Raw genomic sequence first — 19,441 nt, 5'->3', positions numbered from 1 at the left:
CTTTTGGCTAGATACGATGTCCCAAGCATCCTTACCCGGGGATGCAGGTTCCCTCTTGACTCCACCGACCAGCTCACAACGCACACCGGTCCTCCGAGTCTTACAAGGTATCTTTGACAATGCTGTCGTTTCCACAGTTTTGCCCTAATATCCCTGTGAGGAGTGCCACCAAATTCCTATCCCTTGGAGGTCTTGTTCGTCCGGGCCGATTGGGAGTGGTGGTGGTTCAGGAAGCGGAGTGTACGGGGGGCGTCCTTCGGAGAGATTGATGACGGCCATGCTCGACCCCGGCGATACAGACGGAGAGCATTCGCCTTCAAGGACGGGCAGTTCATGCTCAGTTCCGTGTTGCTCGGTCACTATTGCTGTCAGTTCCCACAGCCTCCTCCTCTTCATCCTTCAAGAACCCTATGGTGTACTTACAGCGTGGGTTGGAATTTCGCATCCACTTGAAGATATTATCGCCGATTTGCCAGGTCAAGGACAGAGCATATGTCCAAGTGGCAGTGAGGAGCCAGCCAATGCCCTTGAGGCTGGCCATCAATGTCAAGTACAATCTCGTCGGCAAAAGCCGTGTCCCTGCAAAAGGCATTGCGCGGTTCAAGCCTCTGGAGAGACATAGTGTCGGAGCTCGCGAGACATTATATAGAGACAATCATACAGGGCCAAATCACCTTGAATAAATCACGCACCCTGTCTTAGATGGTTTCCGTTCTCTTCATAACAGGCAGATGCCCAAAGATTGATGGCAGTTCATCGAGGAGGGGGCCATGCGGAATTGGGCAGAACAGACCAGGCCGAAATTTTAGAGGATATATGCAGAAATGACAAGGCCAACCGAAGACTGCAAACGCTCTGGTCGGCGCTCGGACGTCATGGCAAGAGCTGGAGTGTGACTCGGCGAATCCATCGGGCATCTCATTGAACAGAGGTTGGTTAGAGGGACAATGGGAGGGGTGAGGATATGGGCGCGGGTTTGGTCGAGAGCAGGGTCAACAAAAGCTCAATACCTCACCGTAGCAATTGCCGCAGCAACGTACGGAGAAACACAACCCCCCCTCCCCCAAGATCCGAGACTCAACAGCCACCAGCACTGGCCTCACTAGCCACAACAACCATCCACATCCTCCCCACCGCAGGCTGAATCCGCACCCCCCTCCACGAGTCCCCGAGTCCCTCCCTATCTGGGTGAGGTCAGCAGTGTCCGCTAGGTGTCCGGCTGGTGTCTACCACCCACTACCGCCCCATGGTTTGGTTGGTCAGGCGCCATTCGAGGCCTGGATCGTGCCGGCGCATTCGAACCAAACACCAAACATTTCAGCCGCAAGGCGTCCCTTAGTCGGGGGCCAAAAGCAACAAGCAGTGACGGCCAGCGGGCGCTCGACGGTGCATCCGAGACAATGCCCTAAGCCCTTGGCCTCACTAGCTCTGGCTACCGGCGCTTTTCTTCCGTTGGACATCGAAAGAACGGTGGTCGCTATGTCGCGCAAGATATCTAGGACACTCTTCTCGCCTTCAGTCGCACAAACATCTTATGTTTTGAAGCCATCTCTGCTGTGATTGTCAGGTCTTGCGGACGAAAGCCCTCAGGTGGCAGCCGCCGCGCAATCAGGCTGAACAGCGGTCTTATCAGCGTCGACACATCCCCGACTGTGTTCTCTCTTACGTCGCAACCATGGCCTCTGACGACGATTCCCAAGCTCTAGACACCCACCATGACGACAAAGATTGGGAATCACAAAGGGAAAATTTCCGCATTTGTTACATTGACCACGGCATGACACGCAAAGAAGCCGCCGAGTACATGAAAGAACACTTCAATTTCAGCGCCACGCCCCGCCAATGGGAGCGCAAAATCAAGCAGTGGGGGTTTTCAAAGTACACGAATCGAGAGGAACGACTGCACCAGATTGCGCAAACCGGCAAAACAGTCTTGGACGTGAGTCGTCCCGGGCGAAGACCCCGTTCTCATGTGGACGAGCACGGCAATCTTCAACCTCATGAAGACCGTAACCTGCGTCGCTTCGCCCGTCGAGAACTCAGTCGTTCGAGATCAAGGTCACGGTCTGCGTCCTTCACCGACACGCCACGCCCACAGTTCAAACAAGAGTTTTCCGATCCCTCCGCCAATGCTTCGATGGAATCTCCATTTGACTTCAACCAACTCGACTCGGAAATGCGACGGAGTTCCAGCAATGACGGGTTCCATCTGCCTCCAACGCAAGCCGGTAGCAGCCCGTTGCCATCATTTCAACCACAGATCTTTCCGGAGCACGACCCCGGCGCATACGGGACCACTGTTAATTCATCCCTTCCTCTATCTCTCGGTCACAATCAGTGGGGCCAGACACAAGCTGGTGAGACACAGCAATTCAACGCTGCCACAGCTCAAACTCAGTATGCGGTATTTCCGAACGATCCGACATCATCGCATGTCTCCCAAACAGGCGCCGTTCCCAACGGCAATCAGCGCTATTCGGTAGATGCGAACGATCCCTCCTTTGGTTTCCCAATCACCGATCCCTCGATGTCCTCACTGTCGGCAGACTTCAGTCAGTATGTCATGACAAGTGCTGATATGGGAATGACCCCGGGGATGTTGCCGGAGGACATTATGACGGAGCAATCTATGTTCGACCCCACTATACCACTACCACTTGGCCCCCAGACATTAAACCAGACAGGTTTTGAGAACAATCCCGGGATCAAGTTTGCTGTGGTGGACGTGGATTCAACACCGTTGCTCCCTACTACTGAAGCCGCTGCATTGACCCCTCCTGTGGGCATGGACGTTTTGTTTCCAGAACCAGGCTTAGGCACTGACGGGCCCCTCCAAAATGATGTGTTGCCTCTGGTCGAAGAGTACACCCGAGCTGTCCAAGCTGCGGCCCTCGGTTTATAAACAGATCTTCACACAACAACAACAATAACACTGCCGGCGACTTGGTCGCCGATCTTGTTCAACCAAGTAAGTGCGGCCCGCGAGCTTTTTCTTCTTGCGTTCAAGCTAACCTCCTGCTCCTCTTCTAGGCCGCGCCTTCATGGCGAACATGGCCGTCATCCTTGACAATTTTGCCAAATCACAGCAGAGGTCTCTCCAAAGCATGAAGGACACGTGCAGGAACCTTCGACAGAAGAATACGCGACTGATGCAGTTCATCAGCAGCAGTAAGTGTTCCATCGCGGATCCTTGATCCGCCTGTCAAGAGTTGTGCTGACTGCTTGTAGATAATGATATGCAGCCAATTCCTTCGATCGAGCCGCAACAGAATCGATCGTCCCTTCCCCCACAAGGAGGGATATATGGGAATATGTACCCCCAAAACTATTGAGACGACCGGGCACATGTCTTGTGATAGGTCACGTGTGCGACCTCGGCAGATGTCGTTTCGCCTAAGCGAGTTAGTGACGGCAAAAGCCCATTTATCATCCGCACAATCAACAACCTAAAATCTCAGACTCAGCTTATCTGGACGACTTCACATCTCGCGCTCGAGGCAGTGAAGGGGTCGCATCTCACGTGGACTGTCGACGGAACCATCTCGATCTTTGCCATGCTCTGCTGCAGAAAACCGACAACTGACATCGTTCAAGATGTTGGTGATCCTGTGGGACCCTGACACGCTTCTTCACGAAACCGTTGAGTTGCTCGGCTCAACCCTCATTCCTGCGTTGGAATCACCCGAACGTCTTGAAGCAATCCTCAAAGCCCTACACCACTCTGAGTATCGGACTAGCACGAGACAACTCAGCTCGCTATCGGAAGGCCCAAAGCCACGACTTCTGGACCTCACTTCGGAAACCCACGGGTCCCAATATCTGCAACACCTCCGAGATGTGTACGAGGAGTGGCTAACGGCCGGCCTGATCAAGAAGAATGGGCATGTGCTGCCGGAGTGTTTTGTGTTCCCCACTTCGACGAGAAAGCCACTACGTCCACCTAAGGACCCTTTCGCCAGAGCAGGGTATTATGCCTTTGACATGAGCAGTGGCATCATGTCGGAGAGTTATCGAGCAATAGTGGCTTCGGCGAACCTCGCGTGCGAGGGGACAGACATGCTTTCAGGCTTTGGTAATGGCCCGCCCAACGACATTGACACCGTCGTCGCTCTATGTCGCCCCCCCGGACACCACTGCGACGGTCAACGAGCAGGTGGCTACTGTTACATCAACAACGCTGCTTTGGCCGTGAGTGCGTGGCGATCACATCGGTCCGACGCGCAGATCGGAATCCTGGACATCGACTTCCACCACGGCAACGGCACACAGGAGATATTCTACGCCGATGGCAAGGTCCTGTACGTAAGCATCCACGGCAAAGACGAGTTTCCATACTACACTGGCGAAGAAGGTGAGACAGGTATCGACGAGGGACAAGATATGAACATCAACCTCCCGCTCAAAGTCGGCAGTTCGATCGAAGAATACCTGGAGAAGCTAGACTACGGCCTGAAGAAACTGGTAGAGTTCAAGACCGAGTTCTTGATCGTGAGTCTGGGGTTCGACACTTTTCATGCGGACCCTCTGGGTCATTTTCAGATTCACACCGAGGACTATGAGACTATTGCAAGGACAACAAGACAGGCGCTGACGACAGTTCCGGCTCTTATTCTTCTGGAGGGTGGCTATGTCCTTGAGCACCTTGGCGCCAACATGTTGTCATTTCTCAAAGGGTGGAACTCCGCCTCATGACATCCCGCCAACATGCCTGTTCATATGCCATGTAACATGTGTCCGCTTCGCCCAGCTGCTGGCGTGAGGATGGATAGTCATGACCCATGGTATTGGTGTATCGACCACTGCAGCGATGCAATGACAGGCAGGGAAACATGATCAGACCTGGCCTGAGGCGTCGATCTGCTGCCTTCGGAGTTCGATGCCAGGCTCTGTGTATTGTATCGGCGACCATGAGCGGATGAGACCAAATACGAGACCCAAGGGGTGGCTGGCTACCTGGACGCTGACGATTCGCTCGGTGGGCCTGCCAGAGAGCGTACAAGGCAATGAAGAACATGACCACACCAAAGATGATATTGCTCAGAAGTTCGGAGGACATGTGTGGGTTGCGGGCAGGCATTGTGTATGTATGGGCAAAGGTAATAAATAGACTCAGGGGGGCTCGTAGCAAGGATGAGAATGAATGCTTTCTAATGACTTTTTCACCTTTTTCTTTCCGGGAGAGAAGTTCGTTGAGAAAGCAGGAGAGCTGGGGCATATTTGCTGGTTATATAGTTTCCACATCTACATGGTGTGAGTGAAGGGTGAGAGAGGCCACTAGGCTGTGCCCCATGCAAAATGAGAGCGACTTGGGAATGCACCAAACACGAAGGTAAAATAACCAATGGCATATTTTACGATTTATAACTTGGGCGTCATTCGTCGGAAGCCCACAATCGCACCAAAGCTTACCTTGATCTAGGTTGCTGGAATACGGGTTGGCGTGTACGCTTGTGGATGGAGGCTGTATGGAAGCCGGACACTGGTTTGCCTGGGACACTGGTTTGCCCGGGGCAGGCTGGGATGGCATGGAGGGACAGGACAGGAGAGTCTCTGGCTCAGCCTCATGTCTATCGAGCCTGGTGGAGCGCCATGGTTTCTTCCACGATCGATGACCTATTTACTTACTTACTTACTTACTTTTCTCCCACCTCTCGCTAAATCCTGAAAATGTATGAATGAGTGGTCCAATATCATCTTTACTGCGAGGTATACCACTCTACCCGGTTACTTGGAGCAGAAGACCGAGTAATCGACGGGGAAAAGGGAACAGCAAGGAGGTACTCCTGTGGCTCAGAGAGCGCAGACGGGATTGAGAGGAGAAATGCATCTTTGATTTCTGTCGATGACTTTTCTTTTCTTCTTCTTTTTCTTTGCTTCGTCCTCTCCGGCCTTGTCCTGTGAGGAGTGATGGAATATATCAGTTCAGTGTTCTGCAACCCAGAGTTGAGCCTGCGCCATTCTGCAAGTCATCGCCTCCCTCCGCTCAAGCACCGATGCCGGATGACGTTGAATCCCTGGAATACTTGTTGATGCAATTACTTGGGCCAAAAAAAAAAGATCTCGCCGCCTCATGCAACCATTTCACAATCATCTCTTGCTATTCTGCCTCATGCTCAGGATCTGTGCCATCCGGATAAAGATGTTCAAAAAGTCCAACTCGAGCGAAATGCTCTCATTAACCACGTCCTTCCTCACTAGACCCCGCTCGCTCATCCTGGCATGGTGCAAAATCTTCTGCACATCATACAGTGTAAACCCACCAAACACCGCGAGACCGCCGTATAGCCAAATATTCTCGGTCCAGGCCAGCGTGCGAACGGCCGTGGCGGGGAGAACCAACGGCGCGAATCCGGAGATGGCGACGACGGCGACACCAGCCAGCAATGGCCCTCCCAGGTACAGATACTTCTCTTGCTTGGCCGTGGCTCCGATGAAAGCGATCGAACCCATCATGCCAACAGTGTAGAGGCCGGCGCGAGCGAGGATGGCGGGAGACAGAAACATTAGCGGGGAAAGGATCGCGGCCTGGGTGACATTGAAGGCTGTCCAGAGGGCGTATTTTTGAATGTAGCTGTTCATCTTGTTAGCAACTTGTCCTTGGACCCGTCAGAGGGAAGGGGTGGAAAACTTACTTATCAGGGTGTGTGTACAAGGTGCCGTACATGGTGCCAATACTGGCAGCGAGACCCAGCCCGACCACCAACCACGGATTCGTGGCCATAAGTCTGTAACTCCAACCGCTGGAATGTAGCGTCCGGGCCGCAAGACCGATGATCCCAACTCCTAAACCAGTGTGCATAAACGTCTGGTTCAAATATTCGCGCTCAAAGGGCGGCATGCCACCGTCCTCGCGTGTTTCGCGGTTGAACATGAGGTTGGTGGCGACAATGGTTCCGCCGACCAGGGCGGCGCCGTAGAGGAGCCGTTGCGTGAGGTTCCCGCTCGCGGTGGGATTGGCAGGTTGGTATGAGGGCGTCTGGTAGCCGCGTTTGAAGCCATTCCGTAGAGCGGACGATTTCAACAGCGACTGTGCATTCGACGTCGTCGAGGCGAACGGCCGAGGGTTGAAGAAGGTGTTGGACGATTTGGGAGAGGAGGAGTGGAACGCTCGGACAAGCGCTGAGGGTTTGCTGAGTGGTCTGAGGGTGTTGGAGGAGACCGCAAAGGGTCTCCTGAGGATGAAGGACATGATGGATGCGCTCTTCAGAGAGAAGTGGACAAGGAATCAAGTCGTCGATGAGATGGAAGTGCAGGTAGAAGGATGCTGGACAGGACGCAGGCGATGAAGAGCTTCGCCATACAATTATACATCCGAGGCGCCGCCACAGCTCAATGACGCACAGGGCGATAATAGGATGCTGATTGGTCAGTCGATGGAGGCTTTATCACGTGGACTCGGATATTCTTGTCCGACGCCACTTTCTCGACTTCTCGATGTTTCCAGCAACGCTTCAACTCCCTCTCTCTCTACTTGTGTTTGGCAGACCACAGACAACTCCCATGTCCACGTTAAATCTCCCCTGCCTCCTGTCATCTGAACCTTACGGAATATACCTAAAGTCTGGGTGCTTGTGCCCGAGGTCCCGCTTCTCAGCCTCGTCCAACCCGTCCAGTCGATGCGTTCGCTTTCCTTGTTCCCGTTGTCGATTCTCACGCATGTTGTATCCAATTCCAAAGCTTGCCACGGCAAGGACAAGGATCTGTGCACATAGGTTGATGGTGTGGCCGATGGGGTATCGCGGCGCGTCGCGCACAAGGTAGGTCCATCTGTATACACAAGGTCAGTCTTTTTCGTTGCTTTGCTCGGAATAATGGTCTGGGTCTGTGGTTCCTCACGTGGCAAGGACACCTCCTAGAGTCCCAATCGAGACAATCCAGGCAGTCGCGACAGCACGCACTGCAGGTCCAGCAGAATCTGTCCAGCGTTAGCAAGTGATCCATACGGAGTATGAAACCATTCAGCATACTGTTGATTCCCCAAGAGAGGAACCCTGGTCCTCCTGGAAATGCCCCGATGGTGATAAAATACACAGCCATGTATCGGATCGAGGAATTCGTGCTCCATCGAAGGATAGAAAACCCCACGATTGGGAGGAAAGTGGCCCCTGCAAGATAAATGCCACGCCTGCGAGTTTTGTCGCTGATGTATGCAATCAATATCGCCACCAGACATGCAGCAACGTACGGCGGAACCGAGAACAGTTGTGCCTTGGTCGCGGTCCAGCCGAGATCCGCCAGGATCGTGGGCATGAAAATGGACAGGCCTTGGACGGTGATGTTGATCAAGAAGAAGCCGGCCGCGCACAGGTTGTTGTTGATGTTAAAGATGGCAGCTCGAATGTGATGCCACTGAAATTTCTCCATTGGATCCTACTGCCGTTAGTATTTCCATCCCGAACACATCACACAGTACTCACAGCGCGGTGCTCGCGAATCAGCCGTTCATGAGCAATGTGACGTTCCCGTTCACTGAGAAACCGACAAGTCCGTGGATTTGATGGCATTAACACCGGAGCAGCCGCTGCCACGATGACGGTGATCTGGAACTGGTCAGTCCGGTTAGAAGCAGGAGACATGACCCAACACACCAAGCCCTCGAAAAAGAAGATATTCCTCCAGCTGGAAAACATTTGTCAGGGTTTTGGGCAAACATGCTCTTTTGGCAGTAGCACTCACGAATGGATCGGAGTAGACTCTACTCCCCAACGAGGGATACGACTGAGATGCGTTAGCCGTCTGATTCATTGTCTGCGAGTGGCGGTACTTGCGACAGTGCCGTGGCGAACAAGCCTCCAAAGGCCCCAGCGATGGAAGCTGCGGATATGAATATGCCGATCCGGAAATACAGCTCTCGCCGCTTGTAGAAGGTGCTCAGGAAGAACGAGATACCAGGCATGGTGCCGCCTTCAAAGACGCCCAGAAAAGCACGCGCGACGCACAGCTGGTTAAAGTTCTTGACAAAGGCGGTGCAGAGCGACACTAGCCCGAAGCCAAAGACAAGTCCCGGGATGTAGTATCGAGGTCCAACGTGCTTCAGGAGGATGTTGCTCGGAACCTCCACCAGGAGATAAACGATGTAGAAGACGCTCAGCGCCCAATTGAAGCGGTACCCCACGAGGTCGAGATCCTTGGCCATTCCCTGAATCCGGGCATTTCCAATGTTGGCACGGTCTAGGAAACAGAAGAGGTACAACAGGGTGACCAGGGGCACAATTCGGCGGTCGATCTTCCGCCTGATGGCTGTCTCTTCTTGCTCGGTCCAGTCGATGTCCTCGGTCGATGACTCGCTCTTTGTGGGATCGAGCTCGACGTGGTCGAACTCCGAAGCTTTCAAAGTCCCTCCAGCAACTCCTGTCATTTTTGAGGTGAAGTGTGGTCGTTAGATGCTAACTTACGGTATCAAGAGAGGCAGGAATAAGAAGAAACTGGGCTCAGTTCTGGCGGCCAGAGGTGTCAAAGCTGTATATTTAAGCGACGAGTTCGCTGATACTCTTGACCTCACAACTGCTGCCCCACATACGCATATAAATTGCGGATGGCTCATCAAGGAGGTATTCCCTCATCAATGCTCAGGTATGCGGCATGCATGCACGGTGTCCCATCCGGTGGGGAGGACGTCCTGTGCCCTGAACACATCGGGTGTCGTCACCGGGAGTCATGAATCTCCGCTTCGCTACCACGGGGCGTCCAGAACACACTGCGCAGGGTCAAGGCGAATGCAATACTCCCCGGTGGTTGACAGGGTCTTTCCAAAGGTGGCGGGAGTGAGCCAAGTAAACAAGTCAGTCTTGGAGTCTGGGGCGGCAGGGGGAATGCTGGGCCTTTTGAAGCGAATTGAAAGCGGAGGAGGACAGCTTTCTTGGAAGCGATCGTTTCTTGGCCGTCCGGGGTCGTGTGCCGGTGGTGGCGGAGTGACGATCTGACGGGAGATGGGTGATGCTGGCACGAGGCATGGACGACCCTTCAATCCTGGGATATACCCTCTTGGAGTCCATCACGTAGGGTTGCGGTCATGGACCTTGTGCTTCCATATACTGTCTGATAGGAGCTGGTCAAGCTAGCCGGAAGATATGGTGGTATACATCTTGCAACACCGACAAGGCTGTCCGCTTTGAGCTCGGAGCATGAATCCAGAGGAGGAATAGTTCTGTCTTGGGGGGGGAAACAGTTGATCTGACGGCCGATTGGGTGGAAGCGTGCCCAGAGGTGAAGAGGACACGAAGGCGACGGGACGCTGCTTGTTTTGTTTGTCTCTCGACAAGAAATGTTCCATTGTCTCCCTTGGCGGAACACGCCCAGACTTCGGCAGTTGAGTTGGAGAGACACTTACCACTTCCACTTCAAAGAGGGACTCCGTATGAGCAGTAAACGGTTCGTCGAAGAGGTGGAAGGGTGTCAGCGGATCTCTTTGAATGGTCGTTATTTCCGTCGACAAAAGAAGAGGGGGAGAGAGAGAGATACACGGCCACTACGAAACCCTTGGACCATCCCTAAAGAGCCTAATTAGAATGAAATATCGCCTCTCACCTTCTATTCTTACAGCAGCTTCCCTTCATTGCTCGATCTCATCTTTCGTCCATCCCTGAAGAATTGCATAGCACGACTACCCACTTCTTCTTCTTCTCCCGCCTTGCCCACGACATCACCGCCATAAGTAAAATATCCCACCAAATTACCTTCTACCGGCATCGAATTCTGGATGATCTCCTCCGGCGTCCCGAATACCCACACGGTCGACTGCCCCATGACGATATGTTGCAGGATGTGGCAGTGCATCATCCACACTCCTATGTTCCTCTCCGTGACCCGTATGCGCCATACCCTCCAGCCATTCACCTCTCCGGGCTCGGGGGATTGCAGCGTGTATTTGTACAAAATGGTCGTGTCCCGCCGTGAGCCAGGGTAAGGGGCGTTGTCCGGAGAAGAAGATTCCAAGAGTGCTGCGTGTGCTTCCGGCGAGTATTCTCCTGGACCGGACCCCATGTCCCAATACGGTCCACCGTGAGCATGCATGGGATGCGGACCGTAGATTCCCGCAGGGTACGAAGCAGCGTTCTGCCAAACAAGTTCAATGACCTCGCCGATTTGCGCGGGATATGTGTGTGAGACAGGGTCAAAGCCTCCGCTGGCAATGGCACGGTCGTAGCTCGGAGTGGCACCGTTGATGCTCGCATTTTGAAGGATTTCAACGAGGTACGGCGTATCCGTTGTTGGCCCGAGAAGAGGGCTGTCACTCCAGGATTCATTGTTTGAGATCATAACTGTGTTGCCCGTGAAGCTCTCGAGGAACTGCGAGGTAGAAATGATGATGCGGCGTGTGACTTCTGTTGTGTTGGGAGGGGCTTCATATCCTTCTAAAGGAGGATTCCGAAAAGTATACTCCAGCCAATCTGTGACATTGGTTGGCAAATCAAGTACTGGTGCCACGGGCAGGAAATCTGGACATGAGGAGTTCGATGTCGGATAATAGCAACTCTGGGCCTGGTTATAATCCTGTCCTTGCGAAGTTGAAAGTTCTACGTCAGTGTAGTTGAGAATGGCCCAACCGTAGACCGTATTCTGGCCTTGCCGGGTCTCAAACTGAATCCAGAATTTTGTCGGTCCGTCTAGACCCTGTAGCTCACTTGGCGACTTCGTCTGCAACAAGAAACTGAATCTTTGGCCTGTGTCGACCTGAATGTACGGTGTCTGTACTGGATAGACGTAAGAGTTGTCCGTTTCGATGATAGTCAGGTTGTCGTGGTGCTCAAGGCCAAACAGCACCAGAGACAACGCAGTGCTGCCGATGACACGTACTCGATACGTCTTGCCTGCCTCGACATTCATAACCCAAGGATGACACGACTGGTCTGACGGTGCTGGATTGGAAGAGTTTGGTGCTGTTCCACTTTGTCCGTTGATCAACAAGGACGTCGGATCCCCCGTCCATACCCAGGGAACTCCTGTCAGTTGTGATTCAATTGTATGGTCGTCCTCAGGGTAAAAGTCTCCAACCTTCATAATGATCTCTTCGTCGTAGGCATATGGCGGAGGCACAGCGTCCTTGACGATTAAGGCTCCGGTAGCAGTGATCGCTTGGAAGCCCACGTGCGAATGGTAGAAGGACGTTCCGGCTTCACTGGCACTAGGATGGAGTTCGTAATCATAGAAACATCCAGGAGGGATGGGCCACTGTGAAGCCAGCGGGGATCCATCAGCATAAGGTGCTGCAGCCAGCGCAAGGCCATGCCAGTGCTGTACATTCAACCGATTAGCAAGCAAAGCCTGGTGTGGGATTTCAGGAAACTGGCAACCAACCATTGTCGTATTCGCGTCTGCGTCGTTGTACACCCGAATCCATGTCGTTTGCTCAGACTCGAGATATATCGGAGGTGCCGGATACGTTCCATTGACCAACGTCGAAAGGCGAGGCTGGCAGTTGAGCTGGACGGTGTCGACGCTGACTCGCAAGATGATGTCTGGGGTGAAGCTGGCATTTTGCGTTACGAGCTTCGCAGTCACGAGAGAGAGGGCAAGTGGGCAAATGCAAATGCATGCGTGTAGCCAACATGTAAACGCAGAAAGCATTTCAGATATGATAATCTTTCAGAAGAGAAGAAGCGGACTGTAGACTCAAAGACAAGACCGTGAACAGGAGCCCATTTAAACCCTCACCTGGAGTGTATCGAAGTTCATCAATGCCATTGTGAACCTCGCAAAGCCTCTCTTGCCGGACCACGCGGCGTTGCTACGTCAGCTCTGGACGAGAATTTGAATTGGCCTGGTCTTGTACCTGATATAACCTGTCGGTTTCCGCCGTGATGAACAGGTGAACGCAATGCTTTCGGAGGCTCAGCCGCGACGATCGACACGGGGCTGCGTAACGTCATCAAAGACATTGCGGAAGTCCGGAGGCAGTATAGCACGGCAACGGTGTGGTGCACGGATTGCTTGTGGCACCTCAGTTCCTGGTTGTGCGAGGTATGATATGGACATTGGGAAAGGGGAGACTGGACTGTCTGACAAGAATATTTTCTTCACTTTTCCCAGTGTGACGTCTCTGCTTATTGCTGTCAGACAGAATGTTTGAGCCCGGATAGTAACTATGCACGCTATGTACCTCGACTCCAATGCCTTTCTAGCATTCTATATCTATATGATCCTTACCCTCACCAGGCCAGCCCTGCTGGCTGGACTACAGCTTTGGAAACCTCACTCTCAGGAATTGGCTGGGCCAGGCAACATCGACACCCAGCTTCCAGCCCACTTTCAATACCCATTCCGGCTCCCTCATGAACTGCCTCGCCACGAGAATGACATCTGCCATCGGCTCCTTGCCACCTTTCGCATCTGTCATCTCCTTTGCGGCGTTGGCTTCTTCCCCGATACTCTTGTCCGATGCTTTGTCCTCGACAATATCCCGTGCCTGCTCGGCTTCCGTGATGAGGCCCACGGCCCCAATGAGCAGCTTCAGGTTGTCTGCCTTCATGGTCTGCCGAATCTGGTTGGCGATCTTGGTCTGGTAGTCCTTGGACGCAAACATATTGATGCGCTGCTGAGGATGGTTACCGCCGCTGCTAACGTCGAGGAGATCCACTCCCAGCCCCGGCAGCAGACGGGCCAGCTTAATCGTGCTGTCCACATCCCAGCTTCCGAGTTGCTTGCCCAGATCCGTCTCCTCCATCCACTCCGTCGAGCTGATGCGCAGGAAGAGAGGCATTTCCTGTGGTATCTGTGCTCGGACGGCCGTGATGACTTCGATCAGCATCCGCGTACGATTCTCAAAGCTGCCCCCGTACTGGTCGGTGCGCCGGTTGGTGATGGGGCTGAGGAATTGGTGGATCAGGTAGCCATGTGCGGCGTGGATTTCAATCACGTCGATGCCAGCTTCCACGGCTCTTCTTGCGCTGTCTGCAAATGCTTTGACCACACCTTGAATCTCCTCTACGGTCAGCTGCCTCGGAGGCCAAAAGCCACCGTCTTCCGCCAATCCTTTGCCATCCCAGCTCTCCTCTGGTCCGCCCATCGGCCCTACCACGTCGTCTGGCCATCCGTCAGCGGTCTTGTCCGCACGCACCGACGGCCTCTTGACAGTTGATGCTATCCACGGCGGCAAGGTGCTCGCCTTTCGTCCGGCGTGGGCGAGCTGGATCCCGGAAAGAGCACCCTGTGACTTGACAAAGTCCGAGACACGCTTGACGCTCTCGGTCTGCGCGTCGCTCCATATTCCAGGACAGTTGGGGCTGATTCGTCCATTGAACTGCACGCCCGTCGCCTCGATAAAGACCAACGCTGCCCCTTTCAGAGCGTAATGGCCTAACGTTGCGATGTGGTAGTCGGTGAGTTTGCCGATGTCAGGGCCCGACGAAGCAGTGGAGTATTGGCACATTGGGGCCACTATGATGCGGTTGCGCAGGGTTTTGGAGCGGATCTTGAGAGGAGTGAACAGGGTTGGAGTGTCAGAAGATGGGGTAAACGGTGTGCCCGGGTTTGAGGCATGTGCCGGGGTGAAATATGGTATATTTGGCACCCCTTTGTTGTAGAGGATAGGGGAGCTTGATGAGCCCATGGTGCCAGGCTAATGGTCGGAATGTGGTAGGATTTCTGTCTGCTAGCGCCTTTGCTTGGTTAGTGCCAAATGAGTAAGTAGGCAGATAGGAAGCAGCTGGACATCAACAGTCAGTCTAGAAAGAAAAATATGACAACTTCTGGTCTTATACTGGGACAAAGGGTAAGAAACCACGACAGAGAGGTGGGTCAATGGCTGAGATAGGGCGGCTGTTGATTTCTAATAAGACACCGAAGATGTTGGAGAATTGATAGTGTGTAAGCCGGATCAAACGCCGACTTAACCGAGGCAGTATGATGATTTCGTCTTTCCCATTCCATTCCCAGAAAACGGATCTCCAATTGCTCCTGCAGGAAGGTGTGTTGATACCCTGGGAATGTAGTACATACGCAGCAAGCCAGGAGGACACTAGATGGCTGGAGATAATGTGGATCGCCTGAAGTTCTGTACCTGTTGTGAGCGACTACTTCTTTCATTGCCAGCTGCATATGAATGTCTCCCAGATGACACCTTTACCATGGCAGCTCGAATCCCTCACGATGCCAAAACTTGCCCGTGTCTTCGATGGTCTTCTGGCTGACAATATTCTCCCACAGTTTCCTCGCCGCCTCCTCTGGCTCGACTGTTTCAGGGGGCATCTTTGCAGTCGGCAACAAGTTGGTCCTCACGAAGCCGGGGTGCAGGAGCATGACCGTGACGCCCTTGTCCTTCAAGTCCATCGCCATGCTTTTGCCAATGGAATTGACGGCAGCCTTGGAAGAGCGATAGGCATAATGTCCCCCAGAGCTGTTGTCGCCCACTGAGCCTACGCGACTCGAAACAATGCCGATCTTGGGCTTGGGGGCTTTTAGGACGTTGGGCAGCAGGGCCTGTGTCAGAAGGAAAACCCCAAAGGTGTTGACCGCAAAGGTATGCTGGAAGACGTGCAGGTTGCTGGTCGTGAGGCTGTCGTCTTCATTGGGGGCGGCAACACCTGTTCGAACCCATCGGTTACTTTGTGCTCTCTCTTCTGCCATCATACTCACACACCTGCAATGTTGAGCAACAGGTCCACCGTCGTGTCACCCAGAGAGTCCTTGAACTTTTGGATGGACTCAGGAGAAGTCACATCCACTTCAGCAATGCGAGCCTTCTTGGCTTTCAGGGCCTGGAGCCCGTCCCCAGCCTCCCGGTCGACAGCGTAAACCGTGTAGCCCTAACCTGGAGCGTTATCGCGATTGGTTATTGTGCAGTGGCCGGGCTAACCTCATCACAGAGTATGTTGGCAAATGCGTGGGCAATGCCGGAGTTGGCCCCGGTCACGACTGCAGTAGGCATCCTTGGTACTGATCGAGAGAAATCTTAACCCAGCAAGTAGACGAAATTCAGGATGAAGCATCGAATCCTGTATGCCTCCGAGTCGCAACGGGGGATTTTGCGAATATTTTGTAATTGTGTCGACTCATGACGTGATTTGTTGCCCTTAGTCAATCGTGCAGCTGCGCCAGAGGCACAAGGAAATTGAGGTGGTGGAAGGGAAGCGATGGTGTCGGGTGCGTCGTCACCCATTAAGGAGTAGCTAGGCACCCCTAGGCTACTAGGCCTAGACAGCCTCACTAGCCCCTGTCGGTTCCCGCTGCCCAGCCAGCGCGATCTCTCCAAATGCCCCCAGTCCCAGGCCTGGGGGGGTGGTATTTTCGGCATTTGGGCGTGGGGAGCCACGGGAGCCTCTGGACGCCAAGTAATTAGGCGGGCCCGGGTACTTTTAGCAGGTATTGGAGCCGCCTCTCTTCGCCGCAAGCTCTCTCTAGCTGGGCTTCGCTAGTACGAGGTAGATAATTATCCAGTGGCAGATCGCAGCCGAAGCGGGCTGAACGGCCCTTTATCTTATGCCACCTCATGTCCAACCATCCTGCTCCTCTCCTCTGGGCAATTTTTTGGTTTTTGACATCGCATTTGTACGGTATAGATGTCGAACAGAGCATGCACCGAGTGTGCCACTGTCCAGTAATGCCCGCATCTCGACATCGCCTCTCGCTGGCCAATAGCTAACAACCCCTTGCTCCCCACCATCGGGACCGGAGTCAGCAATAGGCGAGACCGCCGCCCCCGTCCGTCGGACGTTGGGCCAGAGGCCTCTGGTGGAATGATTGACCTGCTGCCCAAGTCGCTGTCGAACAAATTCAACCACTCGACCGCCGTTTCCTTCCACAACCGCGACTGGAGCAACGATTCCTCGGGCAGCAGCCTGCTTAGCCCCGGCGAATCCTCAAGACCGCGACGAGTCCAACGACGGCAATGGAAGCTCCCGAGACGGCTCCCCAGCAGACAAATATGCTACGCCGCCGCGATTGCCCTTTTGACCGTCCTTGCGCTCTGGTGGTTCCTCCATCCCACGGGCACCGCTGGTCTTCTTGGAACGTCGGAGCCCGATGTCGACAATGAGATTGCAGAAGATGGCCCTATTCCTGTCGGCACGTCTGTAATTCGAGGTGGGAGAGAGGTCTTGGTGGGAGGAATTCCCCAGGTGAGAAACGGGGTGCTGCACCGGCTATCGGGCAACAGTGATGTTAACCTTGCTTCGCAGACTCCACGGCTTTTATCGAGGACGCAAGAACATTGTCCCATTTTCCGACTATGTCCCCGAGCAACAGGCCAATGCTTTCGACCCTTTCGATCCTGGCGATCACGAGGACGAGGACCCCGAGTTGATTCCACTCCCCTCAGCCGTCCCCACAGAAATCGAACCATGCTATGTGGATGAAGAGAGGGGGATCATGCCACCGACAATATCCGCATACAAGGGGCTACCACAGGGAATGAGTGCCCCCTTGTTCGGGTCTCAAAATGTGCTCGGCATCGACGATCAGATTTGTTATGATCGCATAAATCGACTGGCGCCCTATGGCCTGGGATTTGAGGAAGAGGAAGGAGGACTCGGCAGACATCCAGAAGGCGACAACGAGGGACTAGAGCAAGTGGCTCCAGTCAACTGGCGGGGTGTGAAATGGCACGACGCACAACAGAGGTGTCTCTTGAAGAATTCCGACCGGCTTCAATCCCGGACTGCCTTTGTGTTTCGCACATGGAACACCTTCCACTATACGGCATATCACATTGCCATGCTACGCGCCATCATCAGCGAACTCGCGCTCACGTCTGGCGGGCAATACACGGTTCACTTCCTGATCCACGTGCAGGACGACACCCTCCCCATTTGGGCGTCGAGAGAGCTGTACAACCAAGTGCTGAGGGACAGCTTACCGGAAGAATTCTGGGGATTGGGCACACTCTGGTCCGTGGCGCAAATGAAGCTGATCTACCCTCCGCCTTTTCCCGACAGCATCATCAATTTCTCTGGCGGCGACATCTACGAAGCGTATCGATCTCTCCATTTCCCGCTACAGTACTTTGCATCGCAAAACCCCCAGTACGACTATTTCTGGCAGTGGGAGATGGACATGAGGGTAACGGGCCACTATTACGAATTGCTGCACCAGATCGAGTCCTGGGCCGAAAAACAACCGCGAGACTACGCTTGGGAGCGATCTGCCACGTTTTACATTCCATCCCTGCACGACTATTCCTTTGAGAACTATACCCAGTCGACCATTCAGGAGGTTCACGCTCGTAACGAGACACCGATAACCGGCCCGCAGATTCCACCGGAGCGACTTCTTAATATTCCAGAACAGCAAATCCCAGACGGTAACGACGAAATCACAGATCTAATCACTTTGAACCCTCTCTTTAATCCTGAACACACTCGTTGGGCCTTCCACGACGATATCACCGGCTACAATGTGACCCGTGACGGACGACCCCCTACCCGCGCCTCCCTGATCACCGCGTCTCGAATGTCGCGGCGCTTGCTTTTGCTCATGCACGAGGAAACCTACCGGAACAAGCATACCATGTTTCCAGAAATGTTCCCCGCTTCGATCGCTCTCCACTACGGTCTCAAGGCGATCTACGCACCTCTTCCGGTGTATTTCGACCGTGACTGGCCCAGCGCGCATGCCGATGAAGTCTTCAACAACGCCCCTGTCAGCTTGGAACACACAAAGGCAGGTATGGACCACGGACAAGGACATTTTCATGGTGCAGGAGGCAGCGTGTTTGGGCCGGGCGAGCACGTTTTTCGGGGCGCCACGTATTACTCGAACGCCGGGTTCGCCGGCTATCTGTGGAGGAGATGGCTTGGAAGGGAAAATGGAAATGACGAATTGGCCTGGGAGTCGGAAGGGGGTCCAGGAGGCGGGCGAATGTGTTTGCCCATGATGGTTCTGCATCCGGTCAAGTATGATTAACGACCCAAAGATTCATGAGCTCTGATGGGGTTTTTTGGGGGTAATGATTCTTCGGCATATTTCACTTTGACCTGACTCTGGGTTGGGCGTGTTCATCAGGACGACGAGGCGATACGAAACCCTGTGACATGGACCGTGTCGACGCTCTCGTCGCTGCACAGTCCTCTGTGGCATCAGTACTCGGAAGGTATTTGTCCCAAGAGGCATTAGTTACGGGTCTTTTTGCATATATCCCTGGCATTTTATCGCGGAATGAGGGGCACATAGAGCACCAAGTGAATAGTAATTTCGACTTTTCAAAAGCGCCGACTTTGGACTGTTGATGTTTTGGCTAGGTTCCTTGGCTCTGTCATTAGTTCCCACTCCCTGGATATCCACAGGGGTCCTATTTCGCGCTGGGAATTCCCCTGCAGCTTTCTAGACCACATTAGGCAGGTTTTGATTGACCAAACAATTGGCGAGGAGAGGCTTCTTGGAGCAACCTCGGGGTTTCGTGCCCCAAGACTCTCCTTCTGGGGCGACGAGGTGTGTGTGTGCCTCTCGTCGGGTCTCTCGTTTGAGTATTGTTGAATGCTCCAGATGGCCAGTGTCAACCGTCCGTGAG

The 19,441-nt window shown here is 53.8% G+C and overlaps 8 protein-coding genes across 8 annotated transcripts; 3 read left to right on the top strand and 5 right to left on the bottom strand.

Annotated features, from left to right (window-relative positions):
- Positions 1-1,675: 1,675 nt before the first annotated feature.
- Positions 1,676-2,902, top strand: AYL99_00087 (hypothetical protein; the record flags this gene model as incomplete). Its single annotated transcript, XM_018831603.1, has 1 exon — positions 1,676-2,902. One exon carries the CDS (start codon positions 1,676-1,678, stop codon positions 2,900-2,902), a length of 1,227 nt encoding a protein of 408 aa, XP_018697482.1.
- Positions 2,903-3,594: 692 nt separating this feature from the next.
- On the top strand, positions 3,595-4,692 carry AYL99_00086 (hypothetical protein; the record flags this gene model as incomplete). Its single annotated transcript, XM_018831602.1, has 1 exon — positions 3,595-4,692. One exon carries the CDS (start codon positions 3,595-3,597, stop codon positions 4,690-4,692), a length of 1,098 nt encoding a protein of 365 aa, XP_018697481.1.
- A 1,395-nt stretch (positions 4,693-6,087) lies between these two features.
- AYL99_00085 (hypothetical protein) lies at positions 6,088-7,189 on the bottom strand (the record flags this gene model as incomplete). The annotated part of the gene is made up of 2 exons (XM_018831601.1): positions 6,088-6,571; positions 6,633-7,189. The coding sequence occupies 2 exons, from the start codon at positions 7,187-7,189 to the stop codon at positions 6,088-6,090; spliced, it is 1,041 nt and encodes a 346-aa protein (XP_018697480.1).
- A 352-nt stretch (positions 7,190-7,541) lies between these two features.
- Positions 7,542-9,358, bottom strand: AYL99_00084 (hypothetical protein; the record flags this gene model as incomplete). Its single annotated transcript, XM_018831600.1, has 6 exons — positions 7,542-7,767; positions 7,837-7,915; positions 7,968-8,370; positions 8,418-8,546; positions 8,677-8,718; positions 8,765-9,358. The coding sequence occupies 6 exons, from the start codon at positions 9,356-9,358 to the stop codon at positions 7,542-7,544; spliced, it is 1,473 nt and encodes a 490-aa protein (XP_018697479.1).
- Positions 9,359-10,536: 1,178 nt separating this feature from the next.
- Positions 10,537-12,684, bottom strand: AYL99_00083 (L-ascorbate oxidase; the record flags this gene model as incomplete). Its single annotated transcript, XM_018831599.1, has 3 exons — positions 10,537-12,234; positions 12,298-12,489; positions 12,655-12,684. 3 exons carry the CDS (start codon positions 12,682-12,684, stop codon positions 10,537-10,539), a joined length of 1,920 nt encoding a protein of 639 aa, XP_018697478.1.
- A 490-nt stretch (positions 12,685-13,174) lies between these two features.
- AYL99_00082 (hypothetical protein) lies at positions 13,175-14,548 on the bottom strand (the record flags this gene model as incomplete). The annotated part of the gene is made up of 1 exon (XM_018831598.1): positions 13,175-14,548. One exon carries the CDS (start codon positions 14,546-14,548, stop codon positions 13,175-13,177), a length of 1,374 nt encoding a protein of 457 aa, XP_018697477.1.
- Positions 14,549-15,060: 512 nt separating this feature from the next.
- AYL99_00081 (hypothetical protein) lies at positions 15,061-15,865 on the bottom strand (the record flags this gene model as incomplete). Its single annotated transcript, XM_018831597.1, has 3 exons — positions 15,061-15,521; positions 15,578-15,743; positions 15,794-15,865. The coding sequence occupies 3 exons, from the start codon at positions 15,863-15,865 to the stop codon at positions 15,061-15,063; spliced, it is 699 nt and encodes a 232-aa protein (XP_018697476.1).
- Positions 15,866-16,673: 808 nt separating this feature from the next.
- AYL99_00080 (hypothetical protein) lies at positions 16,674-18,837 on the top strand (the record flags this gene model as incomplete). The annotated part of the gene is made up of 2 exons (XM_018831596.1): positions 16,674-17,005; positions 17,115-18,837. 2 exons carry the CDS (start codon positions 16,674-16,676, stop codon positions 18,835-18,837), a joined length of 2,055 nt encoding a protein of 684 aa, XP_018697475.1.
- Between the last annotated feature and the right edge of the window lie 604 nt (positions 18,838-19,441).

This window comes from Fonsecaea erecta (genome assembly GCF_001651985.1).
Source record: "Fonsecaea erecta strain CBS 125763 chromosome Unknown Scaff1, whole genome shotgun sequence".
NCBI lineage: Eukaryota > Fungi > Ascomycota > Eurotiomycetes > Chaetothyriales > Herpotrichiellaceae > Fonsecaea > Fonsecaea erecta.
Note: the sequence above shows the minus strand (reverse complement) of the source record. Positions and strands in the feature narration are given on the sequence as shown.